The 18249-nt window shown below is 32.8% G+C and overlaps 1 protein-coding gene across 11 annotated transcripts in view; it reads left to right on the top strand.

Moving 5' to 3' along the window:
• Positions 1 to 17691, top strand: part of RNF111 (ring finger protein 111) — a 73724-nt gene extending 56033 nt beyond the window's left edge. For 4 of the 11 annotated variants that reach the window (XM_006920312.3, XM_025038813.1, XM_015596014.2 and 1 more), the window contains exons 7-14: positions 1390 to 1648; positions 5184 to 5532; positions 7308 to 7460; positions 8818 to 8944; positions 12222 to 12314; positions 13098 to 13193; positions 14273 to 14400; positions 16050 to 17691. In XM_006920312.3, coding sequence (XP_006920374.1) covers positions 1390 to 1648; positions 5184 to 5532; positions 7308 to 7460; positions 8818 to 8944; positions 12222 to 12314; positions 13098 to 13193; positions 14273 to 14400; positions 16050 to 16167 — 1323 coding nt within the window. In that variant the 3' untranslated portion in view covers positions 16168 to 17691. The remainder of the gene's footprint in view (positions 1 to 1389; positions 1649 to 5183; positions 5533 to 7307; positions 7461 to 8817; positions 8945 to 12221; positions 12315 to 13097; positions 13194 to 14272; positions 14401 to 16049) is intronic. The other 7 variants (XM_006920314.3, XM_015596016.2, XM_006920315.3 and 4 more) reach the window with 5 other exon arrangements.
• Positions 17692 to 18249: the final 558 nt, after the last annotated feature.

Raw genomic sequence — 18249 nt, 5'->3', positions numbered from 1 at the left:
TTTTCCCCCTTTCTTTTCATTCTTTACTTTTAACTTTACCCTCGGTTCCTTCTAGGAAGACCTTCACCCTACTTTCTCACTCTTTGGGAGTGTTCTTAATCACTGACTGGAAAAGAAGATAGGAAATTTGCTCACCTTCATAGTATGTTGATACTCCAGTCCATTTGCCAAATTTTAGCCTAAAGAGGAATATAGGGAAAGGATTTGAACTGTAAATATAAACTCACAAGCTCGCAATATTATTCTTATATATTATTTACCCAAATTGAGGACATACGTTGTATTTGCCAACTCAAAAGGAAGAGGGCAGACATTTACTTAATTATAGACACATAATACAGGAGAAAGGAGCTCTTCCTTTTCACCTTCCCACAGCTTCTATATCATCATCCCCCTTTCCTTTTAGCATCCAGAGTTCCTTTCATTTCTTTTGTACCCTGAGCCTAGAGCCTCTTGAAAATATAAAGACCATTATGGTTTCTCAATGGACTGCTGGGTGACCGGGGCCTCCAATAAATATTACCCTAGCTTTCTTTATCTCCAGTGCCTCAGTTTCCAGTATTGAACTGTTCTATACATAATTCCATATATTATATCAAATCTTTATTTAATCACATTTTTAAAAAAATTACAGCTATAATGAATACTAAGCAAAAGCTTATATTTAAATTATTTAAGAATACAAAGAAGCAATTCTGTTTCTGTAATCTGCTCTAGAGTAGAAAAGTGTTTTACCTAGGAATTTTCTAAATGTTTTTTTGGGAAAAAACTTAATTACTGATGAGTAGAGATGGAATCTCGACTCTGGTTTATTTTCCAACTTAGTAAATGAGCCTTCCCTAAGGTCGTATTTCTAATAAAAGGAATCTTATACCCTTTGTTATCTTGAATAATGTTTGTACTATTAAGATTTTCAGTTGAATGCTTGCTGTATACAGTTTAGAAACAGGACAGTTTTTACCTAGAATCTTACTGTTTTCTATGATGTGATTATATTTTCCAAAGAAGTCCTAAGTTACTAATCATAATTTGGGGTAAAGGAGAATATGGAAGTATGATTTAAAAGTTTTTAAGATCTAGATAATGGAAGAGAAATAGACCTTAAAATAATAATTAACTTTTGTTCATCTTGTAGCATGATCTTGTGCTTGATTTTTTAAAATTGATTATAGATTCTAAGTATATAATCACTACAGTTTTTACAGTCCAACATACACATATCATTTTCTTTGTATTCAATAGGTCTTCACACTAAAAGTTTTTACCATTTTCAAATTTTTAATTCGAAGATTCTGTTTTTCAAGATTGCATTAGGAATACTTTTAGAATATGACATGAAACAGTGTTTTGACCAGACTTCATAAAGATAAAATACAGTTCTTTATACAGCAGGCATTGCCAGTAGACCTGAGCAACAGTGGTATCAGAAGTCATGGAAATGGTGGTTTTCATGGAGCATCTGCATTTGACCCCTGCTGCCCTGTTTCTTCTTCCCGAGCTGCAATCTTCGGCCATCAGGCTACTGCTGCTGCCCCGAGTCAGCCATTATCACTAGATGGTTATGGATCAAGCATGGTTGCTCAGCCCCAGCCCCAGCCCCCTGCACAAGCTTCACTCTCATCGTGTCGACATTATATGCCACCTCCTTGTAAGTATAAATTGAATAGGCAGTGATCTTAGAGGTATATAAATGAAGCATTTACATTTCTCTGTGAAATAACCTTCAGTATTCTTAATTCATAAATTTTTACTATTTCCTTGGCCTAAGAGTGGGGTGTACCTTTCCCATTTTATCCTCCCTTCACCCCACATCCCTCAAACAGTCTTCTACGGTATAAAAGTCAGATGTTTAAGGGGTCAGGAGAATTAAAAGTATCATATTTTGTTTATTTTACTTTTTAAATTTATTTTACATTTTAACATTTACATTTTAATATCTATGAAATTGAAATACATTTAATGGCACCGTAGATTCTTTTAATGATTTAGATTATTCTTTAGGGGTAATGGGAAATTTGAAAGTTTAGTAGTTGTTTCTAGGCACTAGTAAATTTTGACTAAGAATTCTGAAGCTTAACTGAGGCATCAGAGAGAATTCCTTGACAGAATGCTGTGCCATTTGCAAAAAGTCTTCCATACGTGTTTGATGTAGGCAATTAAAATAGAATCAGACATGACTTTTCTAAAGAAATTGAAATCTATGAGATATAAAAAATGAGAAATGCCCTTAAGTTATATAACATATTTACTACTTTGTAAAGTTATAGGCTAATAATCAAATGGAAACTTAAATACTTTGATTTAAAAAACAAAACAAAACAAAACAAAATTCATGCCAGGAGTAAACCAGGCTTTTGTTCTGATTTACATGCAAGGGATAATTTTCAGTTATATATCTCCTTAGAGTTGTTTTACTCCTATAATTTTTTAGGTCTAGGTCCTGCAGACATAGCTACAGTCAAACCAGAATTTGTACAGTGAAACCTGGTGATATATCATTTACTTTTATAATAATTTAAAGCGTAAGTTAGAAAACAGATTTTGAAAGTTTTTGCAAAGCATTGACCAATGGGCAGATTGTTTGTATGAATACTGGTATATTATACAGGCTGACTTGTAATACTTGTTAACCTTCAATTGATCATCTTTTAGAACTCAAAATGGGTGGTTTTTCTCCCTCTCCCCTTTAAAAATAATATATTGAGGCAATTTATAAGTGAATCCATTCCTTTTTTTTTGTCCTAATAAATAAATGTTTTAGATTTAAACTTGTTTTACTCTTATCATAAAAGTAACTCGTGTACATCCTAAGAAGTTCAAACTGCAGAATGATGCAGATTGAGAAAGTAAAAGCCCTTCTCTCCACATCCCACTAATCTTAGTACCTCCGAAGTAGCAACTGTTTATAGCTTACTATGGAACCTTTCAGAAGCTTTATTTCTACACATAAAAGTTTACATGTGTATGCATGTGAGTCTCCTTTTAAAAAAATGGAATGTTAAACATATTTGCCTCTTGCTTTTTGACTTTTTGATTTTTTTAATAGTACATTTAATAGTACATCTTAGATTTTTTTCATATTAGCACATAAAAATCTAGCTCATTTTTTAAATACTTTTATTTCATTGTATATTAATCAGTCCTCTGTTGATGGACATTTATTTAAATTGTTAGTAGTTTTTGAGTCTGTCGATAAGATAATATCCTAAGAGTGAGATTTCTGAGTCAAAGTGACATGTCGAACTTTTAGGAAGTAATATCAATAACTTTTTTTTTCCACTGCAAGGACACATGAAATAGAGAAGGAAAGGAAATGGTTGTGGGAATGCAGAATTCACCTTTCTACAGTGGTTAGCAGTCCGTTTTGTTTAGATAAGCAATGAATTATAATGATGGCTTATGTTCTCACCCCACACAAAAAAATGATGACTATGTGAGGTGATGAATGTGTTAATTAACCTGATTGTTATAATTATTTCATAAACTATACACATGTCAAATCTTTATATTGTACACTTTAAATATGTACAATTGTATTTGTTAATTATACCTCAATAAAGCCGAAAAAATTAAATGATTGCTGGAGTTAAATTTAAATTCATTCTGAAACAAAACTAACATTTTGTTATATTTGTTAACATTTTTTACATAATGGTAATAGAAATAGAAAACTTTGAAGTGAATCTGGAAAAAATGCGCTGAACTTGAGGAAGGGTAGTTAACAATGATAAAACATAATGACTTTTTTAATGACCAAGAACTGAGCTTTGTGACTTGGAGTAAAACATCTTATGTAACCATAAGTTTTAGGAAAAAAATTGGTTATAAAATCTAGTTCACCACTTCTATTGAGCATAGTGAAAGTTTCATTTAAATGTATGATAGCAAGTTTTTCTTTGAAAATATAGCTGGATGAGTGTTCATAGTTACCTTTCACACCTGCTGAATCAGTCAAAAGAACTAAAAATTGGAGGAATTCTTCAGTGAAACTAGAGAATGGTCATAGCTTCCATGTCAGACCACCAAAAAAATCTTCCAACATTTAAAATGAAATTTGGATTGATATCCAAGGAAGAGACAAACATTTTTAAACCTCAAACAGAAGTACATCTCTTAGAGTAAGAGAGGTATATATTCTTCAGAGGGACCTTTCAGCATTCATTTTGAAACACAAAGACACAGAATGAAGAAGTGGGGGAAATCATCTTTATGAAGGGCCAATTTCCTTGGCAGGTTCCTAGCAAATATGTCTCCTTCATTTTCTTAATGTAGCACAGGAAAAATGGCATGGGATGGAGAGAGAGAAGAGCAGCAATTAAAGAATATCTTTGCAGTCTTGCCCAGAAGGACTCAGAAGTTCCTTTCTTCTCTGTAGTGCCCTATAACCAGTAAATCATAAAGGAAAACAAGATTTATGTATTTACAAATATATAACTTATGCATTTGACTACAAAAAAGCAAAAAACTTGTGTATAGGCAAAACAAAATTAAGAAAAAGCCATTTGGAAAAGTCTTTATACTTTACGAGAAAACTTTCATGTATATAAAATATTTATAAATCAACACGAAAAAAGTGAACAGTAAGCTAAGAATATGAATAGATAATTCTGGGAAGAAATATAAGTGGTTTATAAGTAAAAAATTTTTCTCAGATTGGCATTTTAAAAATTTAGTGATAGTATAAGGGTCATCAGGAACTCTCATGTACTGTTAATGGAAATATTAATTATGGTAACCTTTTGGGAATGATTTTTTGTCACCTGGTATCTGAGTGTAATTTATTTTCTCAGTCTCAGAACTGCTTATAGGAATTTATGCTACAAAAATTGTCCCTGAGTAATACGTACGTATGTGTCTTTGTGTATGCATACGCTCATACATGTGTGTGTGAAAAAGTAAGCACACAGATGTTATTGCAACATCTATTTGCTTCCAGTTTTTATCAATGGCAATTTCTTCCATAAATTGTGGTACAGTTAATAAAATGCTGTAAGACTGTGGAAGTAAAAGTATATGTATTGACATAGGAAGGTATCTTAAAATTGCGCAAAGAAAGTAGGATGCAGAGCAGAATTGAGCAGACTCAAGCATCAATAAAGTATTCATAAAAATTAAATATGTGCTAATATGTTTGTAAAATCCAATATATGCTCAACTGCATGGTGCCTATGTTTTTCTTACAGATGCTTCTTTGACCAGACCACTTCATCATCAAGCTTCTGCCTGCCCCCATTCCCATGGAAACCCTCCTCCTCAGACTCAGCCTCCACCTCAAGTGGATTATGTTATTCCGCATCCTGTACATGCTTTCCATTCTCAAATATCTTCTCATGCCACATCTCACCCAGTGGCAGCCCCACCCCCAACTCATTTAGCCAGTACAGCTGCACCAATCCCTCAGCATCTTCCTCCCTCACACCAGCCAATTTCACACCATCTTCCAGCCACAGCACCTCCAGCACAGAGACTGCATCCTCATGAAGTGATGCAGAGGATGGAAGTTCAAAGGAGGAGGATGATGCAGCATCCAACGTATGTTTTATGTTTTTAAAAAGATAATCACACTTTATTTCTTTTCCTTCTACTTATTTTCCTTCTGATCTTTATAAAATTTTTAGAAGCGATGTGACTATACTAAATCCTTAGTTCACTAGGATATTTCCTTTGCTAATCAGAATTTTCCTCTTATCCTGAATTGTAGATGTTGACAAAACAACTTCATATCAAGTCATTTAGTGAAATCATTTATTTTTGCAAACCAGCCCCCTTTTTTTCTCATTCTTTAGTATTCCATAGTAAAGATAAATATTAGAATTGATAATCCTGAAGAACAAGATATGTTAACAAAGATGTAATTTGATTTACTATATTTTACCAACCAGAAGAAGAGTATTAGTAGAATTTTCAAAAACTAACATTAAAAAAAGTCTTCTGAACTTATTTATAAATTTAAATATTAAAATATTATATTCCTCAAACATGAAAAACTATAACTGAACTTTTGGGGTTTTATTTTGAAAATTCAGGAACTGATTTTCTAATTGAGAGCAACAAACTCTTGGTCTAATTCTGCCTGCCTGTTTATTGTAAATAAAGTTTCATAGGAAAGCAGCTACACTTGTTTATTGTCTAATAGCTTTTTTCACACTACAAAGACTAAATAGTTGCAACAACAGAGACCATATAGCCTATAACAGGGGTCCCCAACCCCCGTGCTACTGACCTGTAAAGCCCGGTCCGTGGTGGGCAAGTGAGCAAAGCTTCAGCTGCTCCCCAGCACTAGCATCACCGCCTCAGCTCCACCTCAGATCATCAGGCATTAGATTCTCATAAGGCGCACTGGTGTCTGGTGCCAAAAATGTTGGGGACTGCTGACCTATAGAAGTAACCATATTTACTACTTGGCCCTTACAGAGTACGTTTGCAAAACCTTTGATGTAATTAATGATTTAGTACTTACGTTAGCTTTTTCTTGTAGTCATATAATTTAAGGTTGTATTCAGAATCTCTGGCTGTTACTGCCATTCTAATATAGTAACTCTTTAAATAGAAAGTTGCCAATTTAACATTCATATCTTCAAGTATCTACAACACTACTTGTAATAATTCTTAAGAATAAATATGCAAAATCTGTAAATGTATTAGAAACTGATAAAAAATAAGAATTAGACTATAAAAATTATTCCTTGGAACTTTTTTTACGCATTTGTTTAGAACTTTATGACCATTTACATTTGTAAATTTGACTGACTGGAAAGAAAATATAATAAGTTGGGATGCAGAATAGTGTGAATAGAGATAATATCACTTTCTTAGAGGTGTTAACTCATGATCTTAACATATATTTACATGTGTTTGAAAAAACCGAACAAGGTTAAAATTTTTTTCTCTTAATTTTATCCATTACAATGAATGTTATAGAAGTGAAGCAAAATAGCTTTTCTTTTCATGCCTTATATGTTTATATAAAATAACTTCTTTGTGTCTGCAGCATTTGCTGGGGTATTTAATTTTTAAAATTTATTCAGTTCTTTTTTATTTAAAAAGTCTACTGTAAAGAAGTTATACAAGATAATGTTAAACTTGTCTTTTTCCCTGGATGATATTTGAATTGGAGGTATTGTAATATATAAGCAGTGAGAATTTGGGGGGGTTACAGTTTCTTGATTTATTACTAATCATTAATTTTGTTACAATTTAATTTATTGTTATAGAATTAATTTTTTGACTAATCTATAGATGTTTATAATATTAATACTAGATTATTTTCTACATTAAGAAATAACCAATTATTCACTTATTTCCAGTGGTCTTTTTGTGTTCTGTGTTTCCAGGCGGGCACATGAACGCCCCCCACCCCATCCACATAGGATGCACCCAAACTATGGTCATGGGCATCATATTCATGTGCCTCAGACTATGTCCTCACATCCTCGACAGGCTCCAGAGAGATCTGCCTGGTCAGTATCATGTTTATTTTAAAGTTCTACTCAGCAGCCTGTGATAAAACTGCCGGAAGAAACACTTTATAGTGGAATGCCATACAAAAGGGTAATATGGAGAAACTGAATTCTGCTTAGCTTTGAGGCACTCTCTCTGTGTGAGTTAAGGGCGAGAGTAGAAGCTTTTCTTCTGGGCAAGGAACCATGTCAAACAGCAGTAGAGCATTTTTGTTGTTTTTTTACCATGGTAGGGGTGTCTAACATCAAAGTTTACCCCCTAAACGGATCCTACTTTTCACAACTTCTTTATCCACCTTCGTACTCACATTCACTTTACTACCCCTAATCCCTGCTATGGACCATGGAAATCCAGCCTTTATCCTCCTAGGCTTGTGGTTTTATCCTAGAGAAATGGAAGCAAATTTGCATTAATTTTCTTTCCGAATCCATTGTCTTTAGGCAGTCAATTGAGATCTTGATTCACAATGACTTTTGAAGCAAAATATAAAATGACAATAAATTAATGAAGTATTAGCATTTACCAATTTTACTCTTTCTAAAATTTTGTGTACCCTTGCTTTATAAGGTATAGAAGTGTTTGCTCTTCTAATTATGCTTGATGCCAACAACCCAGAGACACTATCCAACAAACAAAAGCCCTGGGAGCATCTATATCATTCATGGAAACCAGAAAAGTAAACTCTGTTTTGTATGCTCCTCAAGTAGTATCAGACTTTTAGATTGGAAGGAACCTCAGTTGACCTTTGACCAGCACAGGCGTGGATCTATGCAGTTCAAGCCTGTGTTGTTCAAGGGTCAGCTGTATTTCCTTCCTTTGTGAGATGTGAAACTGAGTAGAAATCACTTTGCTCCTCACCACAAAATTGAATTTTTGGGTTTTAATTTCTGAAGTGAATTTGAAATTATTAGTTAAATCTTTTGGGCTAAATTATCTTTTTCTCAGCTATGTATGCTAGGAAACTTTAGATTACTTTTAAAAATGTAAACATACTCCCTGATTTCTGTTGATAATAAAGGCGCTGTAAGGATGGCTAAAAGTTAAACTATTCTCCAAACTGCCGTTTGCCAGTTGGGAGGGGTGTTGTGGGGCTGGGTGAAAAAGGTGAAGGGATTCATACGTACAGATTGGTAGTTACAAAATAGTCATGAGGATGTAAAGTACATCATAGGGAATATAGTCAATAATATTATAATAACTGTGTATATAGTGCCAGGGACTAGACTAATCAGGGGATCACTTTGTAAGTAATATAAATGTCTAATATAAATGTCATACACCTGAAACTAATATAAAATAATATTGAATGTCCACTATAATTGAAGAAAAAGTTAAACTGTTTTCATCCTTTGTCAGGGAACTGGGAATTGAAGCTGGAGTGACTGCAGCTACTTACACACCTGGAGCATTGCATCCTCATTTGGCCCATTACCATGCACCACCTCGACTTCATCACTTACAATTAGGAGCACTTCCTTTAATGGTAAAATAGAAAATTTTCAAAATTCTGACATTCTCCTAAAAGTATTCTTCCTTTTCTAAATTAAATATTTTATTGAAAATATTTTCAATGTATTAGTTATAGATATTTTAATAGAATTGAAAATTATTAGATGAAAATTGTTATAAAAAGGTATAGATATTAAAATCCATGTTTGTATTTACATTGTAAAATGTACTCAGTGTAAAAATGACAGTTTTTTCTTTTATACCAAGATGACAGTCTCGATCCACTGTCACTAGGACATGTGCTTTATTTTGTCATAATGGCAATGGATTTGTTCTGATGCATTCATACTTTATTCTCTGATCTGCAGGAGGACTTTATTCTCTGTGTCTGATTTGAACAGATACAGATTTTGTTGATATGAATTTGAGTTCTAAAGAACAAGTTCAGCAAAAATATATTGAGTTTGCTATTCATAATACATACCAGTTATAAAAGGGATACAAAAAAGGGAGTAGTCTCGTGGGGGAGAGGCACTGCAGGGAAGTTTTCGTGATGCTATTATACACGTGACTTGTAAGCAGGCTTTGGAATTGAGACTGTGGTTACAGCATAAAGAGCTTTCAAATAGCATAAGCACAACCAACTCCAAGTAAGTTAGAATTTTAGATCTTAGGGATGAGGATAACTCAGTGATATGATGTAGTTGTTCTGCCAAGAAACTGACTCATGAACCATTGGAAAGGAAGTCTTGATCATATTCGTGTTTTAGAGTGACTTAATCAGGTTGTGGTTAGAAACACCACCTCCTCTGTTGTGTGGAAAATAGATTTCAGGTTGGAAGAAAGGAAACTTAAAATTAGGACATTATAGAAGAGGTAAAGTTGATGAATTCCTAAACAAAGGCAATGGCAGTTGGCATAAAAATGATAGAACACATTTGAATAATATTTAGGATGATTTCCAGATTTCTAGCTTGGGTTATTAAGTGTATAGCGGTGCCATTCACTAAGTTGGAGACTATTAGATAAGGGTTAAGGGAAGGAGTTAGGTGAGTTAGGTTTTGGACATACTGAATTTGAGATAATTGTGTGTATCATGGTGGATCTAGTAGGGAGTCAAGTTAATGGCCTGGACCTCCAAATTATAAATTGACATCTGTCATTATATAATATATGTGTGTCAAACATATTTCCATGGAAGAGGATTAGGTTTCTAGGGATAGACACAAGATTGAAAAAAAAAAAACCTTGGAAAATGATAATACTGTACTTCAGACCAAGGGTTTTTGAGAACTGACTAGAGAAGTTGAGGAGAAACAAAGTTAGAATAATGTCAATAATGTGGTCCCTATGTCTCACCCCTAAAAAATAAAGTTTGAAAAACACTGAATGCATTTGGCATTGAAGTGGTTATTAGTGGTTTTTGTCGGAGTGATTTCAGTAATGGTGAAGAATGAAAATGAGGTGCTTCTTAGATTAGTAAGGAAGGCGGAAGGTGAAAAGGTAAAGACAAGGAGTATAAACTTGCTTTATAAGTTTGGCTGTGAAGAGAAGGTAGGAAATAGAGTTGGCAGTTATTCCAGGAGTAAGGAGATAGTAGGTTTGGAAGTATTTTGGGTTTAAGACAACAGCATTAGAAAGGACTTGTTTGACGATGTAGAAGAGAGGGAGGTGGATGACATGATCCAAGATGGGGAAATAGGAGAAGATGGGAGCCCGTGATAGAGATGAACTTTGAATAGGAGAAAGAGGAAACTCATCCATAAAAACCAGAGAAAGGAGACCAGGGAGGATTTTCAGCTTAAGTGCAGGTTTAAATAATTTGGAGGGCAGGAATTCTTTTCTCATTTTTCATTTTTCTTGGAAATGTGTAGGAGGTTGGATTCTCTGTCTGCCGAGAGCTGAGGAGTACTGATCCTGATTAAAAGGAAAGTTGCAGATATTTAAATAATAGCCTTTTTGAAGGTTAAAAATTATTGCTTAGGTTCTTTTCCACATATGCTTTGTATTTTAAAGCTATAAAACTTGTAACTCAATGGAAGCTGATTAAAAAATAATTTTAGAGAATTATTTATAAAGATGGAAGAATGGTGCTCTATCACAGAATCTCCCTTTCCTAATACATAATCTCCCTTGTTATTCCTGGTGGTTAAGTTCTATAAAGTGGCTGCAGATGCTGAATAAGCAAATACTGAATCATTACTCCTAGAATAAATATAAGGTTAGGTTACAGCAAGTCTGGTCACAACAGTCAACCCGTAACCTTGTTTTAATGTTTATTTCTGTTTAAAGACACCTTATTTGATATATGTTGATTCATTAATATTGGACTCACAGCCAACAACACCATAACTCATGCCATAATTAAGTTTATCTATATTTATTTTCTCCATAAGGCACATCACACACAGCCTTCTTGCACTTATGAACAATAGCCAACACTTAGGTATTGTGCCTCAGGGCCACCATTTTAAACAACAAATAACCAATAAAAGCACAAAAATGTGAAAAACATGGCACTAAATAGATCACAAAAAAGACTCTTGTTAATAGTATAATAGACCATAAAAAGATACTTGTTAATAGTATGAGCTGAAACAAGAAGTTAGAGCCTTGTTCTTCCGCAGCTGGAGACACATATATCAGACATCTCAAATTTTTTGCTGCTTTGTGCATGTATATGAATGACTGAGAGCACAAATTTTGGAGTTACAAATTGAATTTTATCAAGTAGTTGAATTCATGAAAAAGGATCTGTGAATAATGAGGATTGACTACCTAAGAAAAGATTAGAACACACTTTTAAATCTTTCACTAAAAGAACCTGACCAAAAAGAGTAAGTTGCTTTTGGCTATTAGGGAGTTAGAGGAAGGAAAATAAAACTTTATCTTGAAGTTAAGCTTTTTGTGCATTTTTGTTCTTAATACTGTTTAAATAAAGCTCTCTGAAATTGACAAGCTCTTAGGAAACTTTTACATTTTATACATTTAGGCTACAGGCAGTCTTAAGTTTGGATATTTTCTACTTAGGATTCTTTGTGCAAAATAAATCAAGAAACCTGTTATCTCATGGAACAGCTGTTTCTTTTTTTTGCATCCAATTATATTTTAAGAGTTATTATATAAGAGATTATATTTGAAGAAGAGTGTAACCCCATTACAAAATGCTTAGTCGGAGTTATGTATACTAATTAAAGTTTAATTTTGTGAGTAGCTGAATGGAGAGAATTGAATGTCTGAATTATTCAATGTTAAGAGTAGAATTTGGGCCTATGCTTGATTGATTTAATCTATCTCTTCTGTTAAAATAGGTTCCTGACATGGCAGGCTATCCTCACATCCGCTACATTTCATCAGGATTGGATGGAACATCATTCAGAGGTCCTTTCAGGGGCAATTTTGAGGTATGTAATGAAATTAATGAAGATATTTGCCACAGTATCTTTAGTGCAGAGAGAGAATATATGTATTAGTATTCACAATTGTATGGGATTGCAACAGTAACTAGGGATGAGAAGGCAGTAAAATATCTGAATTTCTGATATTGCTTCTGGGAGCTGTTACAGAAAAGTTTATAAGCAATATTAATCTTAGTGTCAGAAGTTACTTGACGATTTAAAGAAGAGTAAATGAAAGTAATTTAATATAAAGAAATGTAGAAATTTATTAATATAAATGTCAGATAAAGAATCATACCATTAAATGTGGGGGGGAACTTTAATGCTTTTGACTAAGCTTATTTTTAGAGAAACATTGCTGGAGAAAAACTTAATTTAGTTTATAGCCAAATATCTTATTATTTGAGTTTTCAGGAAGAACAAATCATTTGAATGTGATTTAAAGTTTTGTTCCTTCATGTCATTTTGGAAGTGGAACTTAGAACTATTGGTAGAATTGTTTCCCTATTTTACTACAGTGATTTCATCTTCTACTTGCATATATACTAACTTATATAGTACTGTGTGGTAATATGTTGCCCTAATCGTAAGGATAACTTTGCCATACCACTTCTAATTGGCTAAGAAAAGTATTATTAATAACCAGTGGCCTTCTATCTATGACTTTTCGAACACTGTATTGACATTCTAGGTTTATAAATTTGTAACTTTATTACTTTTACAATATTGACAGTGCTGTTCAAGGAATAATCATCTTGGCTTTTAATACTAGTTATTCTTCATCTTCAGGAGCTGATTCATTTAGAAGAAAGATTAGGAAATGTCAATCGTGGAGCATCCCAGGGAACAATTGAAAGATGTACATATCCACATAAATACAAAAAGGTAAGAATTTATTCTTTGAAATGTCTATAGTATTATTAAAATGGATAAAATTTAATATGCATCTTCTTTTAGTTGGTGCAGTCTAGTAACTACATTATTTATTATTAAAACAATACATGTATAAGGTTTAAAAAATTAAAAGTATAAAAATATATATTCTGAAGTTTCTTAACCCTACTGACCCCAGTCTTCCTTCCCAGAAGAAAAATCTTGGTTAAGGATTTTTTAGGTAGTATTCCAGATATTTTTATACATTTATAATAGTGTACATATGTGTATATATATTTTTCCACTTTCAAAAATAACAGAGAGGACGATATGTACACAGTTTGGCACATTTTTTTTTCTTTTCATTCTATATCAACACCCACAGATCACTCACATTCTTTAATAGCTTATACAGAATTTCATCATATGGCAGTAACAGAATTTCATCATATGGCAGTAACAGAATTTAACTAGCCACTTATTTTTATGGCCATTTAGTTGATCTACATTTCTTTTATTCTACCCCCAATTCTTTATGTAGTATCAATCTATTATGTAGTATCATATCTAGAAGTTATGGAGTAGGCATGTTAAATAACTTTTAACAAACAACAATTTTCTACATATATGGAGAATAATAAAGTGTGAAAATTACAGTTCCTTTGTATTTTTCTTCTGTTTTCTAAGAGTATTATCACTAAATTTAAGTTCTTTTCAATTGTCTCAAGTAAATTCTATAATTAGCATTAATTTGAATGTTATTTGAAATATTCATTAGTGAAATAAAATTAGCTATGTTCCTCATAGCACAGGAGTAGAGTTTGTATTGTATATCATCCTAATTGTGGATTAAAAATAATAGATTTCAAACTAATGAATTTCTGTTACATTCAGTTTTGCTTTGGATGCTGATTATTTAAGGGTCTTAAAAGAACATTTAGTTGATGATAGTCACTTAACTCATCCATTAATTCATGACAGTTGTGCCTGGGAACTGTGTTATGGGTGAATGTGTGGTTTTGTTTTATTTTGTTTTTCAAATAAACACAGACTTTACTCAGTTGTTCAATAATGTCATCTCTACTAATAAGGTAACAACTGATTGGTTCTCACAGAGGAAACTGCACTGCAAACAAGATGGGGAAGAAGGGACTGAGGAAGACACAGAGGAAAAATGTACTATCTGTTTGTCTATTTTAGAGGAAGGTGAAGATGTGAGGTAACTAGATATTAATTATCTAAAATCCGTTTTCAAACCATACAAAAGAGTTTATTTAAAAGTAGATTAGAAACAAAATAAAGACTGTTTATGATATACCCTGTTACCTATCTCTGACATATAGAATTCCTTCTTACAGTGAATGAGGGAATAAAAAGATTAAAGTCTTTGTGTTACCTAGACAAAGTGATGGGGTTGGGAAATATATTGCCTATTTTAGGGCCACACCAGAAGATGGTCACGGAAATATGGGGGTCAAAATCTTCTGTAGATCTTTCAGAAAGGAGAATTCGAGAGGCTTTGAAGGCCAAGACAGTTATATCATATATTCTCCAAAGCTTAAAGGGGGGATCCAGATTAGCTCCATACAGTTTGTCTTATAGCATCGTTTATAAATTAATTTTGTCCTAAAATTTCCTCTCAACTTGTAATAGTCTCTTCTTGCAACTCTGTGATTTAGAAAATGTTGTTATAACACAATATTAATTTTAGGCATTTTCTTACTGTAATCTTGTTTTTTATTTCTAGTCTGTTTTTTCTAATGTAACATGATTCCTTTTGAAACAGTTTCTATAACATATATATAACAGAACCGTATGTTTTGTTGCCCCAATTTATAAGGCAAAAAATGTTTCTTCACTTGACTGAGAGGGAAAAAATATATAAACAATCGTCAATCTTACCACATATAAGGTTTTTCTAAAACTGTATTTCCAGTGACGATTTATAAGCATAGAAGATAATTGTTTTTACATTATTGACAATACTGTTCAAGGAATAATTGGGATATCTCTTAGCGACTACTTTTACAAAATATTAGGAAGTCTGGAAATGTATCATTTTACTGTATTTTTAACAGTGGATGGAAATAGAAATGGACACTTTAATCAGTAACTTTTATCCATCTGTTATACTTAGATATAATGTTACCCTGGATTGCCTAGAAACTTTCTCCATTTCATATTGATAACTTAGGGTACAGTGTACTGTGAAGTAAACATTTCCTTTTAACCTACTTTTAAAAGACTAGCATAGTATTAAGTAGGTATAACAATTATTCCATGAAAACAGTATTATTATATTACAAACAATATAATATTAACCTTTAATCAACCATATACTTAAGCTTAATGTATAAAGATCCTTTAGATAGAAAATAATATTGCATATTAAGACATTCCTTAATTCGTATGACATGGCTGCTATCTATTTACAATGAGTTCTGATGTTTTTGAGAGAATTAAATGGTATATTTTTTAAAGTGCTTCGCTAATGTAGTGATTCGATATTAAAAATATTATGTAACAGGGAACATACTGCCAACTCCAGTGCGTTGGCGGCTCATGTATAGAAACAAAACCAGAATTGTCAGTGTAATTGTTGTCTTAAAATTCTTGAGATTTTATGTAATTTGGTTGCATATCTGTGACAGTTAATTATCTTGGTCATTTATTTATACATTGTATAGAACAGAGTGTTAATTTAATATAGGTATTACTCTAATTAGAGAGGTGTTGTTTTTATTTTACAGAGGAGAAAGATATCTAGTAATTTCAAAACTACTGAGTTATTACATATATCATTTGTTTAAATGTCACATGCAGTTGTCATAAAATAATTTCGGTTTTTGTTTTGTTTGCCTGTAATAGACGCCTTCCCTGTATGCACCTTTTCCACCAAGTGTGTGTTGACCAGTGGTTGATTACCAATAAGAAGTGCCCCATATGCAGAGTGGACATTGAGGCCCAGCTGCCAAGTGAAAGTTGACAGCGTGTTTCAGAACTCTTGCCCTCCCTCTCATTCCCATTTTCCTGGTACTGCAGTCAACCAAAGATGGCATGACTTACCTGCGCAGATTTGGAAGCCTTGAACTTAGAGTGCTGGCTCTGCTATATGGTACAACTAATGCTAGACCTACAATTTATGTATACAGTTGATTTTGATGTATTTATAAAAGCTTTTTTTTCTAGATTTGACATTTTTCCTGTATCATTTTACTGTATTTTTGCATGGTTCCTTGTATTGCATTTCTTTGCACATATTATGGGCTTGTGACCCTAAACTTGCAGGCAAGATTAGCTGCTTTAGGAAGTAGAATTTTGTGGTCTTTTTGTTTTTTACATAGTACCAGGTCTTAAAAATTATGAATTTTTTTATCCATACTAACCTTTAATTTAATCAATCATGTACTTTAGTTTGATGTATAAAGATCCTCTAGAAAATGATAATATTGTGTATTAAGACATTCCTTAATTAGGACAAAAATGGCTGCTGTATATTTACAATATGGAGTTCTGAGTTAAATACCATCCTGAATACTGGGAACAGAACACAAACCATGTTCATTCAGATGTGGGTGGTATTCACATCACCAGTGATCAGTAGAAGTTTTCTTGGTGTATCCTTTTCCTTTCAGCACAATGCAGGTAGAGTTGATATTGATATCATACATTTAGACTGCTGTTATGATTGTATTTATCTTTTTCCTACATCGTTTAGAACTTTATTTCCCTGATTCAATTTTTGCTGCTGTGAAACAGCTCTGATGAACACTAAATATTAATTTCAATTAGCTGGATTGTACATACTTGCAGATTTAACAAAATTTGGGGGAAATTGAAGAAGACATGTAGAATTTTGTTCGGTCTTCTGCTAAACACGTATAGTAAAGATATCTGCTTTACATTGATTTTGTAACCACATTCAGTCAGGATTTAGAATTGCAGTCATTGGCAGGTATCTATGCATTCATACTAAAGGTCCCAGGATCACTTTTAAGGGATTTTTATTAGTTTAAAGATTAATAAAGTTAGCTGAATCTACATGTCTCTTGTTTTATTTCTCTTTAAACTTGAAAACAGTAAATCTGCAGATACTGTGAGGCACAAATTATACTGTCAACCTACTGTTGCTCTGGTTTTAGATTCCCACTTCATACGTTACCAAGAGTCGATCACTGATTTAAATTTTTTAATTTCTATAGTTAAGATTTACTGCATAATATAGAATATAAAGTTAAGTTAACATACTAACATTTTCTCCTTTGGAGAAAGTTTTAATCCACTTCAGGATGCATATTATCAAGATACTTTCATATACAGGATAGCCTAATTTTATTTGTTCAAATATGCTTAATATGTCCCAAATTGCAAACGCATCAGTCAGTAACATCACTGTCTGTATGTGGAAGACATGTTCCCATGGATCATATGTGAAGATGTCAATAAGCTTGCATTAAGCCACCTGCTTTGTAAGTGGATTGATTAATAAATAACTTATATTTCTATTGTCTTTGTGTTTCATAATTAATTTTTATAAAAGTTTACATTAAACATCTTGGAATTCCAAAATAGTGATCTCACTGAAGTTGACATTCACATAATTTGGTGTTTGTATTCATTCAGTTACAGCTACTTGCCTTTATTTTGTTGTTTTATTAATAAATGTTACACTGTAGTAATTGTTAATATCAAACATGCTTCAACATAGTATGTGTAGTGATTAAGGATGGACTGTGGTTAAGAAACTTGGATATAAAAATGACATTTTTAAGAAGAATACTGGATTAAGCTACAGTTTCTGCTTGTGTGTGTGTGTGTGTGGTAAAATATACATAACAATCTGTCTGACTGGGGAAAAGAGCAAGCAGCCTGTCTTCAAATAGCCTGTGTTAGATGAAGGATTTTGCCACTGGAAAACCCAGGATCTGTGCCAAGAGGTTGAAGAAGCATAACATGGGGAGAATTCTTTGTAATGGGAGTCCTCTTGATGTTCAGTACAGATAGATTTCTTTATTTTTTAAGGTTACATCAGACTTAGATGCACAACTCCCTGTTGACCTGTTTAATA

Source organism: Pteropus alecto, unplaced genomic scaffold (assembly GCF_000325575.1).
Source record: "Pteropus alecto unplaced genomic scaffold, ASM32557v1 scaffold86, whole genome shotgun sequence".
Lineage (NCBI taxonomy): Eukaryota > Metazoa > Chordata > Mammalia > Chiroptera > Pteropodidae > Pteropus > Pteropus alecto.
The sequence above is the reverse complement of the archived record's forward strand: the minus strand, read 5'-3'. Positions and strand labels throughout refer to the sequence as shown.